At 65.4% G+C, this 13,435-nt stretch overlaps 5 protein-coding genes across 5 annotated transcripts; 3 read left to right on the plus strand and 2 right to left on the minus strand.

The window, feature by feature from the left end:
- Positions 1-5: 5 nt before the first annotated feature.
- On the minus strand, positions 6-942 carry JCM10292_002709 (uncharacterized protein; the record flags this gene model as incomplete). Its single annotated transcript, XM_076648065.1, has 5 exons — positions 6-62; positions 138-412; positions 519-711; positions 767-854; positions 920-942. 5 exons carry the CDS (start codon positions 940-942, stop codon positions 6-8), a joined length of 636 nt encoding a protein of 211 aa, XP_076506288.1.
- Positions 943-1,525: 583 nt separating this feature from the next.
- On the minus strand, positions 1,526-5,342 carry JCM10292_002710 (uncharacterized protein; the record flags this gene model as incomplete). Its single annotated transcript, XM_076648066.1, has 10 exons — positions 1,526-1,601; positions 1,662-1,814; positions 1,882-2,026; positions 2,084-2,185; positions 2,254-2,436; positions 2,493-2,653; positions 2,710-3,017; positions 3,087-3,710; positions 3,779-5,198; positions 5,317-5,342. 10 exons carry the CDS (start codon positions 5,340-5,342, stop codon positions 1,526-1,528), a joined length of 3,198 nt encoding a protein of 1,065 aa, XP_076506289.1.
- Positions 5,343-7,660: 2,318 nt separating this feature from the next.
- On the plus strand, positions 7,661-8,356 carry JCM10292_002711 (uncharacterized protein; the record flags this gene model as incomplete). The annotated part of the gene is made up of 1 exon (XM_076648067.1): positions 7,661-8,356. One exon carries the CDS (start codon positions 7,661-7,663, stop codon positions 8,354-8,356), a length of 696 nt encoding a protein of 231 aa, XP_076506290.1.
- Positions 8,357-8,669: 313 nt separating this feature from the next.
- Positions 8,670-9,308, plus strand: JCM10292_002712 (uncharacterized protein; the record flags this gene model as incomplete). The annotated part of the gene is made up of 2 exons (XM_076648068.1): positions 8,670-9,185; positions 9,261-9,308. The coding sequence occupies 2 exons, from the start codon at positions 8,670-8,672 to the stop codon at positions 9,306-9,308; spliced, it is 564 nt and encodes a 187-aa protein (XP_076506291.1).
- Positions 9,309-9,944: 636 nt separating this feature from the next.
- JCM10292_002713 (magnesium transporter CorA family protein) lies at positions 9,945-13,331 on the plus strand (the record flags this gene model as incomplete). Its single annotated transcript, XM_076648069.1, has 4 exons — positions 9,945-11,549; positions 11,610-11,960; positions 12,017-12,875; positions 12,934-13,331. The coding sequence occupies 4 exons, from the start codon at positions 9,945-9,947 to the stop codon at positions 13,329-13,331; spliced, it is 3,213 nt and encodes a 1,070-aa protein (XP_076506292.1).
- Between the last annotated feature and the right edge of the window lie 104 nt (positions 13,332-13,435).

The raw sequence follows: 13,435 nt of genomic DNA on the forward strand, positions 1-13,435 counted from the left end.
TGATCTCACTGCTCCCACTTCTTGGCGAGCATCGAGTCCGGCGGGCGCGTTTCGACCTTCTTCTGCGAACGCCGGAAGAGCGAAGAGCGGGTCAATCTGCGAGCTGGAGCGGAGCAGTGCGATGGAAACGAGCGTACCTTGCCGACGTCGCTCCAGTCGGTGCTGAGCGCCGTACCGTTGCTCTCCTGGTAGCTCTTGATCATCGCGCGGCGCTGATCATCCGTCGCATCGGCATAGAGCTTCTGGAAGAGCTCGTTGAGGGCCTGGTCGCCGCCCGCGTTCGGGTCCTTGGCAAAGTCCTTCTTGAGCTCCTCGTCCTCCTCGGCAGATTGCTTGACGATCGAGTCCCAGTCGTGCCGCTTACGCGACGAGGAAGGGTAGGCGTGCGTCGCAGCCTTCTCGACGGGGGCACCTGCGGGAGAACGAGACATCAGCACAACCCTACGCAGGGTCGAAAGCATGGAATTTGCAATGGCTTTGCAGGGTGTCACAGAGCAAGCTGAAGCGAGCAGACTCACTCAGCGTGGCGCCGCCCTCGTCCTCGCCCTCGATCTTGTTCCACTTGACTCCTCCGTCCTTCTTCTTGAGCTTGAGCTCGATCTTGGGCTGCAATACGCGGTAGGACGAAGCCTGCGCGTCGATCGGGTGCGCAAGCGGGTCGAGGTCGAAGACGACGTCGGAACCGGTGGGGAGGTGCACCGAGAGCGAGAGCTGCGGGAGCCGCGCGATCAGCCCGGCCAAGTGCAGCGAGCTCAGGCAGACGCACCGAGCGCTCCTGAAGCTCGACCTTGAGGTCCTCCTCCTTGACGTTGCGAATGAAGACGGAGACGACCACCTCCGAGTCCGTCTGGTACCTGCACCGCGGGACGGGCTGTGAGCGCTGACGCGCCAAGCCTGAATGCATGTCAGCGCTGCGCACCACTCGTGGCGGATCTTGGACATGTTGCGGGCGAGGCGAGCAGCGTGGAGAGCGCGAGACGAGCGGAAGTTGGCGGAACCGATCAACCTCCCGCCCTCTTCGTCGAGCTTGTTGCATTTGCCGAGCTACGCGAGCCAGTACCCAAACTCTCGGAGCCACACGACGAGGACCGATGCGAAGATCAATGTTGCGACGAAACCAAGGACTTCTGCTGAAAGGGGACAACTCCGACAGCGGCAGACGATAGGAAACCGGATGCGAGGAGATCTACACGACGTAAAGAACGGAACGAGCCTGTAAAGGGGTGCGGCGAGGTCTAGAGAGGCAAGGGAATGGTGGGTGTGACGAGGAAGCGAGTGTGTTGCGGTGGGATATTTGAGACATAGGCGACCGCCGTGGCCAGATTGGCAGGCAGTACATGTGGGTGTGACATGGCGAATGACGTAGCGACAGGGCGGTGTAGCAGAAGGAGTCGAGGGTCTATGTCGAGAGGCGGTATAAACAGAACGAAGGAGGGAGTCGGGTCGCGTCGGTTCGGGGCCAGCCTGAGCCGTCGTGAAGGTGGTGTATCGAGGAGGTTGACTGTATGTACGAAAAGAGGACCGTCTAGAAGGACGATAGGTTGGAGCCGCGACGGCGTCCTCCGCCGAGGAGGTTGACGATGGCAGCCGAGACGAAGAGGCTGTTGCGCGCAGGTGGGAGTCAGCGCATAGCTCGCTCGACTTCGATTCTGAGAACGCACCCGACAGTCAGGCCGATAGCGACTTCGACGAGACTCTGGGCCGTGTTGAAGCCGCTCGAGTACAGGTTCGAGCTCGCCGTGCTGTTCTCGTCCGTGTCCGCAAAGCGGAGCAGACCTCCGTTCGACAGACCCGACGGAAGCTGGACCAAGACACTGCACGAGGAATGCCAGTGTTAGGCACGTCGGTCGGAGGAAAGAAGGCTCTGTCGGAAGGACGCACCCAGGTACCATGACGACGAAGGGCGAGCCGCGGGTGAACTTGCCGTAGAGGTTGCCGAGGAACCCGACAGCAAAGGAGCCGATGGCCGAGACAATGTCAGAGCGTCCGGTGAAGGCCTTGCCCGAGAAGAAGTTCGACACGAAGCCTGAAGGGAAAAGGGTCAGCGGGCCTGCACGAGCCAGACAAGCGGGTGCAAACGCACCAGCGCAGCCGATGAGGATCATGATCGGCGTCTCCTTGCGGAAGAGCGGCTGGCCGTTGCGCACGGCGAGGGTGAGGAGGAACATCGGGATCGTGAGGAAGTCTGCAGACAGCGGAAGTTCACATGAGCCACTTGTGCGGATAGGCAGTATTGAGGAGAAGACCACGTACACCAGTACTGGCTCGGCTTGGCCATGTACCAGGGAACGCCGTCGCCACGAAGCGCCGAGCAGGTGTAGTCGCGCGAGCCGTAGATCTGAAGCTCGGTGATACGCTGGTAAATCTCGGCGCCGATCGACAGACCAAATCCGAGGAACAGCGAGTAAAGGATGGCGTAGACGAGGCGGACGGAACCTACCGACAGGGTGTCAGCTGGCTAGACCAACTTGAGCACAAACGAGCAGGCGCACCTGAGATGATCGAGCGATTGGCAAGCTCGAGAGAACCGCACAAGACGATGTAACCGGGTAGGATGAGCACGACCGAGCCCGAGACGACAGCCGCGAAGCAGAAGTACTGCGTCGAGGCGAGAGCCGCGGCGATGAAGGCGATAATGCAAGCGATGACGATCCTGCGACCGTACGCGTCAGCAACGGATCATGCGTGATGCCGAGCGGCGAAACGCACTCGAACAGCGACGAGTACAGGTCGTTGCGCGAGACGAGGACCTGGACGAGGACGAGGAGCGCGCCGAGCGGCATGGCCATGAGGCAGTCGATGAACGAGCCGTAGAACGCCGAGGGCTGGATGAAGGCACTCGCGGCGGCACCAATGATGAGCTGCTGCCACAAGGCGTACTTGGGCGGCGCCGTCATGAGCGCGTCGAGCTCCGTCGAGGCTTCCGTCACCGAGATCTTGTCGTGGATTACGTTGAAGTAGATCATGTATGCGGCGAGGAGCTTGCCGAGGTCAAGACCGTTGGCCTGCTTCAAGAACTGTAGATGGGCGGAACGAGGCAAGGATCAGCGCACTGCTTGGCAGCAGTGAAGGAAAGAACGACTTGCCTTGATGTCGGACGTGTGCGTCGCAGCGTCGCCGAACGAGATGAGCATGACGCCGGGAATGTAAATGACCTGGCAGTTGATCTCGAGGACGCGCGCGGTCGCCTGCATCTGCGCCTCGAGACGGTGCGAGGGCGCGCCGAACATCATGAAGGCGCGGGCCATCTTCATGATGAATTGCTGGCGCTCGAGGATGGCGGCGACGTGCTGCGTGATGAAGACCTCCTGCGCCTTGCGCTTCTCCTTGGCCTTGCGACGGCGGCGCTTCTCGCGCTCCCAGGCCTTGCGGTCCGCCTCTTCCTCGGTCTCGGCGCGGAAGTAATCGCCGAGCTCCTTGCGCGGCGAACCGCCGGGCGAGTGACCGAAGCCCTTGATGTGCGGCGTCGGCAGGTCCTTGATGCTGTCGAGCGCGAGGCCAAACGGGTTGCGCTTGTGACCGGCCGTCTCGGTCGGCGAGCCAGGAGTCGAGCGCCCAACTTCGGGCGAGCCCTGAGTCGACGAGCCGGCGCTGCCGGCGCGGCTGCGATTGTCGGGCGTCGACTCGTACCGGTTGATGTGAGTGCCAGGGCGCGTAGGGTCAGGCGCGAGCTGAGTGCCCCGAGGAGTAGCGACACCGGCGAGGTTGCCCTGTGCGCAGAACATCGTCAGCGCACGTCGAAAGGAGAGCGAGCTTCGAGAGAGAGAGAGAGACGCACGGCACCGAGCATGAGACCGCCGAAGACGCCAGCGTCCGACTTGGCAGCGTCGGGACGGTCCGGGTCGAACGTGGTTCCGCGCGCAAAGAACCCACGCTTGTCCTTCGCCTTGGCGTCGCCCTTGTCGCTGGCGGTGCCCGGCGTCCCCTCGGCGGAGGCCGATTTCGAGTGACTCTTGCTGTTCACGCCGAGAGCAGAGCCAACGCCGCCGAGCACGGCGCCAGCGCCGCGACCGGCAGTACCAACGATGGCACCTGCGCCGCGGCCAGCCGTGCCGATGACAGCGCCACCAGCACGGCCGACGCCGACTGCAACGCCCTGGCCACCGCGGCCGACGCCCTCGGCGAGCTGGTGAAGACGGGTCTTCTGCGCGCGCTTCTCGTGCAGCTTGGCAAGGAATTTGAGACGCTCAGCCTCGTCGTCCTCGTCGTCCGAGTCGCCTTCGCCGTCGCCACCACCGATCGAGCTGGCGCGGGAGGAAGGGCCGAAGGACGCGGGCGTGTTGACTCCGGACGTGGCGGCCGAGTCACCCTGCTGCTGCTGCTGCAGAGCGATGAGGGCAGAGAGGATGCCGCCCGAGCCGACGCCGTTGGCGCTGAAGTTCTGCTCGGGCGGCACGTCCTGGACGTTGCCCTCCTTGACGCGGTCGATCAAGCCGGACAAGCCGCGCTGCGACTGCTCGCTCTCGTTGTCCTTGTTGCCCTCGGCGTTGGCGCCCGTGCCGCTCGAGAAGCCGCCCTTGGCCAGGGTGCCGCGCCGGTTGCGGAGCCCGCCACCTTGCGTGAGGTTGCGTACAAGGCCCCAGGCCGCACGCGTGTTCTTCTCCTCGGGCGGACGCTTCGAGACGGAAGGGAGACCGTCCGTCTCGCCCGGGTCGATGTAGACTTCCATGTTGTCCTTCATCTGCTCCAAGCGCTCCATCGGGTCGCCGTCGGAGCTCGCCGCGCGCGACGCCGAACCCTCGGGACCGATGTAGCGCGGGTGAGACTCGTCCTCGTCCTCGGTGTCTGCGCCGGCAGCCGCGTGCGCGCGGAGTGCGCGCTGCAGCTCGGCGGACGCGCCGGGAGACGCGAGGCTGCGCCCCGTGTCGGGGTCGGCCATGTCGATGGCGACGTGCTTCTCGTCGCCCTCACCAGTGCGGATGCGCAGGTCGGGCCACTGGACGCGGCGCTCGCTCGAGCGCGCGGTGCCCTGGCTCGTGTTGAGCATGGTCGCCGACGAGCCCGTCTCGTCCGAGCCGCGCTCGCGCGAATCGCTTGAGTCGTGCGCAGCGTCGTCATCGGCACGGGCACGGCCCGACGCGGGCGAGTCGTCGTGGGGCTGAACGACGACGGTCGGCGGTGCAGGAGGCGGCTGCTGCTGCTGCTGCTGAGCAGACGGCACCCCTCCTTCAGGCGTGTACGGCTGGTCGAAAGGGTTGCTGCAGAACGCCGAAAACGTCAGCTGCAGAGCTTTGCGCGTTTCTACGCCGCACTGGAAAGCCTTGTTGCGGCGAGGCGGGTCGCCGGTCAAAGGCTCGAGGAGGCGTTTCGACTGACCTCGACGAGCGCGACGGGTCTGCCATGGCGTATCAGGCGATGCACAACCCGTCTGTGACAAGAACTAGCTGAACCGCACAGGCGCAAGGGCGGTGTGCAGCGTGCAAGGACGCGAGACCGAGGTTGAGAGGCTGGGCTGCGGTGCGCAGGTGCCGGCGTAAAACTGCGGGCGGGCTGCAGTCGAAGCGGTGTGGGTTGCAGGGGATGTACTCGACAGCTGAGCGCGTGCTCTGAACTGCCAGCTGGGAATGCGCAAGAGAGTCGGAGCGCGACAAACGAGGACGGGGCGCACAAAGTGCGGAAGGGCGGGCCCTGCGCGTCCGGTCCGAAGCGCGTGCCTCGAACACCCTTTGCTCGCCGAGGCGCGGGGAAGGCGACGCACAGAGCCAACCGCCCCCGTCATCCGCGCCCTGTTTTCCTCGTGAGCAATTCACGGCCCCGCTCCCTTCTCGCAGCGGCAACCGACAGCAGGGATCTTCGCTCTCTGCCTGCATGCAGTCACGCCTCATCCATCCTCAGTGAGCGCTGTACCCTGCACAACGGAAGGCCGCGTCGCGACACCATTCGCGCGAGAACGGCACCAAGCGTCGGGACGGAAAAAGGGAACGACTGACGAGGCAAAAAGAGACAGAAGAGACCGCCCAATGTGGGGCTCGAACCCACGACCACCAGATTAAGAGTCTGGTGCTCTACCGACTGAGCTAACCGGGCTTTGCTTGTTGCAAAACGGCCGGCCTACAGATATAGCGCAGTGTGTACAATCTGCGCGCTTCCTTGCGCTTTCGCGGTTCCTCTTCCCTTCGCCTCGCCTCTTCGCTGCTCTTCTTTCCAGCGCTTGCAGCTATAGAGCGGCATGCCAGACGTCAGAACATTTCCAGAAGGGATGCGCTCCGCGCCTGTTCTAGTCGTGCACGCACCTCGCCGTCCGCCTCTCTCCTCGCCCTTGTTCCTGTTCGGGTGGCAGCTTTACGCTAGCGCCGCTGTCAAAGCGTGCACGCTTCTGCATGTATTACTCCTTTCTGCCAAGCTGGTTCCTCGCCGCCGAACTTCCCTCCTGACCTTGCTGCTTCCCGATCCTCATCGCTCTTTCGCCCACGCACGGCGCCGACTCCTGTCCGCCACGTGAGCCTTGGTGACGACAGGAGAGCGCGCGTCTCCTGTCCGCTGCGCCCGCGCTTCCCAGCTTCGCTTCGAGGCCCTGTTCTTCCTCCCGCGTTTCGCCTCGCATGCGTGCTGCTTCTGAGCTCGTCTCGCCTGCAGCAGTCTTGACAAGCGCAGGTGAGCTCGTGCGCGCGCTGCCGACACCGCCGAGTCGTGACCCCGCCCGCCGCTCGCCGCCGCTCGTCGTCGTCCCGCAGCTCTCACCTGTGCCCCACGGGCGAGCGACACCGCCACCTCCGCTTCGTAGCAGGAAGTCGAGCCTGCGAGCACAACAAGGCTCGGCGGAGACAAGCATGATTGTGGACGGGCGGACTGGACGGGCTGGTACGGCGGACGACGGGCTACAGGGACGAGCAGGTGCGCACCTCCTCGGCTCTGCAGTTCCTTGCGCCACTGCCTGAGCTGACACAGCTTCGCAGGCTCTCAGCTAGTCAACCTGCAGCAGAGAAGCACGTCTTTGTCTTCACTCGGATCGCACGCCGATACGCTGGCGTCCGCCATGACGCGCACAACTACACCCGCGACCAGTACCGACCACCTGCCGACTTCGAGTGCGGCAGTCCCGATTCCTGTTCGTCCGCGTCTCGGGAGGCGGTGCTCGTCAGCTGGATCCGCCGAGGCGCCCGCGGTGGAGGATCGGCGTGCACCGCCGCTTCTGGCTACCTCAGCCCCGTCACGCAAACCCTCCTACCTCGCCATCAACCAGGGCGCACCTTTCTCCGACCTTCTCCCCGTCCAGACGGCACGATCCCAATCAATTGCTCCGACGGACCGTCTCGTCGGCAGACCGCCTCCTCCCTTTCGCTCGACGACGACCACGACGACGATTGTCCGCGATGCCCCGCCTGCATGCCTCAAGCGCAAAGCCTCGCTGACAGCGCGAGGGCGATTTGGCGGCGGCGACGTTGCACCTGCTACTGCAAGCAGCTCAACGGATCGTATTCCTCGCCGACCAGCAACCGCAACCACAGCCGGCGGGACCCGCCCACCTCTCGTGCCTAGCGCATCTGCGCCTGCGTCTGTCGCAGCCGCAGGCGATCTCCCCGCGAGCAGCTCTTTGCACGCGTTCCTTCCCACGGCCAGTCTCGTCGCTCCGAACACCTTCTCTGATGCCGCCTCGCCTGCCTCGTCGTCGACTGAGCACCTGCCATCCGCCCGACCGCAGAATTCACGCGAGAGAAGCATGGCGCGCTCGCCCAGCCAGGGCGACACAAAGCCCAAGCCGCGCTCGAGTTCGAGCTCGACCACGTCGGGTAGCGAGTCGCTCGACAAGGCGTCTGGCGCATCGTCTTCGAGCGGGTCGACGCTGCGCAGCGGGTTGCTCAAGCTCAAGAAGTCAACGAAGAGCCTGCGCAACGCCTTTCGCGCTTCGTCGTCCTCGACGTCGTCAGCTACGTCTGCTCGAGACGAGCCGCCGCTACCTCCCGAAGCAGCGCGAATCGCCCGCGCGCCATACCCCACTCACCCGCCCGTCCCACCTCTCCCACTCTCCCCAACCTCGAAAACCTCCGCTGCGGCGGCAGAAGCGACACTCGTCATTTCGGTCGCATACGGCACCGTCGACCACTCTGCTCCGCCAGAACGGCCGCCGCTCTCGCCTACAACGCCGCGCGCGAAGGCGCCTGCTGTTCTTCCAGCTTCACAAGCGGGCGGACCGAGCCAGGCGCCGCACAAGCCTGCGACGCTCAGGCGGGCGCGGTCTCGTCCCGCGCAGCGCACCCGGCCGTCAACGAGCGAGCGCGTGCCCGGCAGCCGGCCCGAGACGCCGCCACTGAGCGAGCGAAGCAAGGGGCTCAGGAGAGCGGTGAGCACGAGCGAGCTGAGGAGAGGGACGAAGGGCGGCGCGAGGATCGGAGATGTGTTTGATCGGGATGCGTGAGCCGGCTGAAGCTGCGAGCCCGCCTGTGCGCCTTGACTGTAGCGGTACGAGTACAGAATGTGCAGCTAGAGCTATTATCACGCTGCCGGCAATGCCGACAAGAGCTGAAGACGATGAGAAGAGCAGGGGAGCGAGTGCGAGGCAACGGAACAGCGCTGGCGCCAGGGACTTCAGTAAGTAACCTAAAAACCGAACGTGGAAAGCTCTCGCTAGCCCGTACAGCCGAGTAGGACGTGTCGTCGAAGGTCAAGTCTCTCGCTCGCTTGGCGCACCGCGAAGCTCTGACGGGCACACTCTGCGTCGACTCGCTGCGATGAGCGCAAAGGCAGCAGCGCGGCGGTTCCCGCTCTACTCGTTCCTCGCGCGCGAATCCCCTGCCTCGCTCCCAGCGACGCCGGGCGCTCAGCCGGGACCGTTCGCCGGGACGAGCAACCCGTTCGCGCCGTCCAAGGCGTCGCCCCTCGCGCGGTCGTGGGACGCGCCGCGGTACTCGCTGCGCCGCCAGAAGAAGCTCCGGCGCGAGGCAGAGGCGCTCGGCCTCCCCGCCGACGCCCTCCCGCCCTCGCCCTCGCTCAAGCTCTCGTCCTCGCCGCTCGCCTCGTCTCCCGCCGCACGCCTGAGCCCCGAGCGCCGACGACTCCAGTCTACGCCGCACGTCCCCGCATCCAAGGTCCTCGACGGGCTCGGGCTCGACAAGTACGGGCCGTACGCCGGGAGGAAGGGCGCCGCATTCAAGGGCAAGCTGTGGGAGCGCAAGAAGGAGCAGCGCACCGCCGACCTGGCCAAGCTCCTCGAGGGCGCAGACGCAAAGGCCGCTGCCTGGCGCAAGGTGCGTCTCTCCCCGTGGCTCGTCTGTCCCGCCCGCCCGCTCATCGCCCTGACCCAATCCTCGGTTCCTCCGCAGACCCAGATCGACGCAAAGGCAAAGGGCAAGGCGTCTCTGCCGTTCTAGACGTGCACCTCGTTGTATCCACCACCTGTACTTTACGCATTCCCGCCGCTGCAACCCCATTTCAACTCGCGTCTATTGTTGGCTCGTCTGCGGGAGCTGCGAGAGCGACGGCGTTGCCTCTGGAGCTGCCTGGGGCGCGGCCGGCTGTACGTGAGAAGACTGTGAGGTACTTGAACAGGCAGAGCACAACCAGCAAGCGAATGAGAGCGCGAGGCAACGTGCTCATTCGCTGTGCCATCCTCCTCAGCCCGTGATTTCCTCGCTGCCCGCTCGCAACAGCACGAGGCCGCCTGAGCGCCGCTGTGCTCGCTGCCGAGAATCAACTTGTCAGACTGGGCCATATCTGCGCATCGCCTGCGAGCGCCGTCACTCTCCTGGCTCCGTTGCTCCCGATCAGAGTGCAAGGTGCGTTCATCCTGGCCAGCGCCTCGCAGGGCTAGCCGATCTCTGCGATGGCCACTGCGGCAGTGCAGCAGGCTCCCGCGCTGTTCAGCAAGACCGCGCATGACGCAGTCCATCTGGACCACCTCGAGCTCACGTTCCGCTCCGTCTCGCGTCTCGCAACAGGTCCGCCTTGCCCGCCCACCGTGGAGGCGACTTCTGCAACCGCACACGCGACACTGAATGGCATAAGCCATGGACGGCGGGGAACTCGGCGAGCTGGGACGGAGGCAGAGCGAGGCAGGTCCGCCTCACGACGGGAGCGAGGAGGAGGCCTTCTCGCAGCACGAACACGAACGGAAGGAGAGCGGCGACCAGGTCCGCGAGAGTCAAGACGGCGACATGGGGCAGGCTGGACTCTCGGTGCTCGAGATGGCGCTGCTTACGCCGCCCGCCGTGACCCCTCGACGTGCCCGACCGCACTTCATCGACCTCCCACTTCCCGACCTTGTCTTGCCCGACGCCGCACTCGAATTCTCCACTCCCACGCCGCAGCCACGGCACCGCACGAACTCGTCTCCCCGCACCCGTGCGACCTCCGTCTCCGACGCGGATCGCCGCTCGTTCGCGCAGCACCACCCTGCCGCTTCTCCTCCGCTCCACATCGGCTTCGACCTGTCCGGCTCCCCGCAGCCGCTCTCTCCTATCCCGCTCAAGCCGATCCTTCAGCGGCCCGCCTCGCCTGGGCACCGCCCGCACGACGAGGCCGACATCTCGTCGATCCACCGCGAGCGGCCCGACTCGCCCTTTCAGCCGCTCGACTCGGACCTCGACCTCGGCGCCGACCCGCGCCCGCGCCGCAAGCGCCGCACGCCCCACCCGCTGTACACGCCCGCGCCGCAGCGCCGCAGGAGGCGCAAGCGCCGCGGAAGCGCGTCGGTCGCGAGCGGCCGCACGGGCAGGTCGAGCCGCTCGGCGCGTTCGCGCGTCAAGCATGCGCTGCGCAAGGTCCGAAGGCGTAAGCGCCGCGGGTCGTTCGCGTCGGGGACGACGCGCTCGTCGTCGAGCTCGTCTTCGTCGTCGAGCTCGTCTTCCGAGACGACGTCGGGTTCTTCGCGGTCTTCGACTGCGGGATCGTCGTCTCGCTCGAGCTCGACCTGGGCTGGCTGGCGCTTCTGGCGCAACTCGTCGTCCGGGTCCTCGTCCTCGTCCGACTCGGACTCGGACAACGATTCAGACTGGGACCCGCCTACGCCGCACTTCACCCTATTGACACCGCTGCTCTCCCGCCCGACCCTCGCCTATCCTGCGCATCTTGCGCCTGGCGCGAGCGGGGCGCCGACTCCTGGCACAAGCACGCCTCGCCTGCCACCCCTCAGCACGCCTGGCCCTTCCGACGCCCCGACCGGCCCAAATGCTCCCTCCGCTGCGCCTGTTTTCGACCTCTCCTCTTCCACGACGCTTGGCCCCGCTCTGGACCGCTTGCAGACCTTCTGGCTCGAGCGACGGCAAGAAGATGGCCTCGCAGGCGACATGGGCGCGGGCGCAGCCGGCGCAGGGCTCGAGCCCGCCTCGCAGGACGAAGCGAGCTACTTCCCCGAAATGCCGAGCGTCGACCACGACTTTGCCTTCAGCGGCGCGACCGCCACACCAACCGCGTTTGCAAGCGAAGTCAACACTCCGGCTGTCACGCCGGGCGTGACGGGCGGGCCGTCGGCGGCGAGACGGCTGCGAGGCGAGCAGCGCACGAAGCGCGCTGAGGAGCGCCGGTTCGGCAAGAGCCGTGCGATGGAGCATGGGCCGGCGTGGTGGCTCGACATCATGTGCCCGAGCGTTGCCGACATGCGCGAGCTGCGAAAGGTGCGTCTCTCCATCGGGCCGCTGAAGGGGAAATCCGATTGACCCCTGCCGCCCCGACAGTTCCTTCCGCTTCACCCGCTTACGATTGAAGACATTCTGCACCAAGAGACGCGCGAAAAGATGGAGTCGTTTGCCGCGCTCGGCTACTACTTTATCGTCTTTCGCGCGCTCGACGAGTCGTACTTTCGCTACACCTCGCCAGCGTCGACGCCGCTCAGCAGCACAACAGACGTCGATGCCATCGTCGCGGGCGACAAGGGCGACCCGCCGAAAGGGCTGGCCGGCGCCAGCTCTGGCCGCCGCGGTCGCGTCGACATCGTCGAGGGCGTCGGCGGCAAGGAGGGTGTCGAAGGTGTGGGCGTAGGAGCTATCAATTTGTACATGGTGGTCTTTGGGGACGGCATCCTCTCGGTGCGTTGACGCTCTCGTCTGAAAGCGTGCCTAGGCGCTGACTCCGTCTGTCGCAGTTCCACTTTGAACCCCTCGACCAGCACATCGAGCGCGTGCAGGGCAAGCTGCAAGAGTTTGGCATCTCGCGTAATTTCTCGTCGCGTGCGTCAAACCCCTCTACCACAGAGTCGCGTCCCTCGCTGACCCGCCAACTCGCAGACTGGATCGCCTACAGCCTGATGGATTCGGTTGTCGACGCCTTCTTCCCGCTGATGGACTACATCGAAGGCGAGTCGAACGAGGTTGACACGTTCCTGTCGGACCCGCTCGCGACCGGCCAAGTCGACACGGTCGGCCCCAAGGCTGCACCGTCAGGTGTCGGCGTCGTCGCAGGCCGCAAGGTCTTTGACGACAGTGTCGTCAGCATCGTCGTGGACGAGCCGAGCGAGTCGGACCTCGAGCGACTCGGTGCATCGGCCCTGGTCAGCATGGGCATCAAGCGCGCGACGGTCGAGCGGAGGATGACGACGACCGTCATGCGCTTCCTCCCGGGTGTCCGCTTCCCCGGCGGCGTCTTGCGCATGCTCCCTCGCTTCGCCGTGCGGCAAGCCACGCGCACGTTCAAGGCGAAGATGCTGATCGACCAAGACGGCGTCGAGCTGCTCCCGCTCGAGCAAGAGAAGCCCACCGACGGCGGCATCATCCCCGCCAAGCTCCGGCCGGGCGAAGACGTCTTCAGCCAGACCAACTTTGACCGCTCCGTCATGCTCCGCCGCATCACCGACATGCGCAAGCTCGTCACCGGTCTGAGCCGCCTGCTTGGGACCAAGTCGGACGTCGTGCGCGGGTTGCGCAAGCGCACGATGGAGGAGAACCTCGGCTTCTTCAAGAGCGACGTCAAGCATGACATCGCAGTCTACATCGGCGACTTGCAAGGTGCGTCGTCCCGCCCCCCGTTTCTCCTCACCGCTCGCTCTGACCCAGGCCCCTGCAGACCACATCGTCGCGATGCAGCAGTCACTCGCCTTCTACGACGCCATCCTCGCACACGATCATCCGGCGTACATGTCAATCCTGCGCTTCTCGCTCGTCGGCGCCAAGCGCGGCACCGACATGTCGCTCGTCAAGCTCGCCATCGTCACCCTCACCTTCCTCCCGCTCAACGTCTACACGTCGCTCTTCGGAACAAACTCGCGCGTCCCGAACCAGAGGCCCGATCTCGAGCCGGGCGAGCCCTATCCGGCCGATGACCCGGCCTCGTCCTTGCGCTGGTTTGGCCTGATCGCGATGGGCGCCGTCTTCATCGCCTGCGCCGTGTGGTTCATCGTGTGGCTCGTGTTCCGCTCGAGTCGCAAGGCGGTCAAGCGGCGCGGGCCGGCCTTGATGCGCTAGACTTGCTTCCCTCCCTCTCCTCATAGATGCGGTTCCGCCCCCTCCTGTTATTACTCGGCCGCGCTTGTATCCCTTGACGTCTTACACGATCCGCTTTGATACCT

This window comes from Rhodotorula paludigena (genome assembly GCF_050403205.1).
Source record: "Rhodotorula paludigena JCM10292 DNA, Rt_paludigena_JCM10292v1_ctg13, whole genome shotgun sequence".
NCBI lineage: Eukaryota > Fungi > Basidiomycota > Microbotryomycetes > Sporidiobolales > Sporidiobolaceae > Rhodotorula > Rhodotorula paludigena.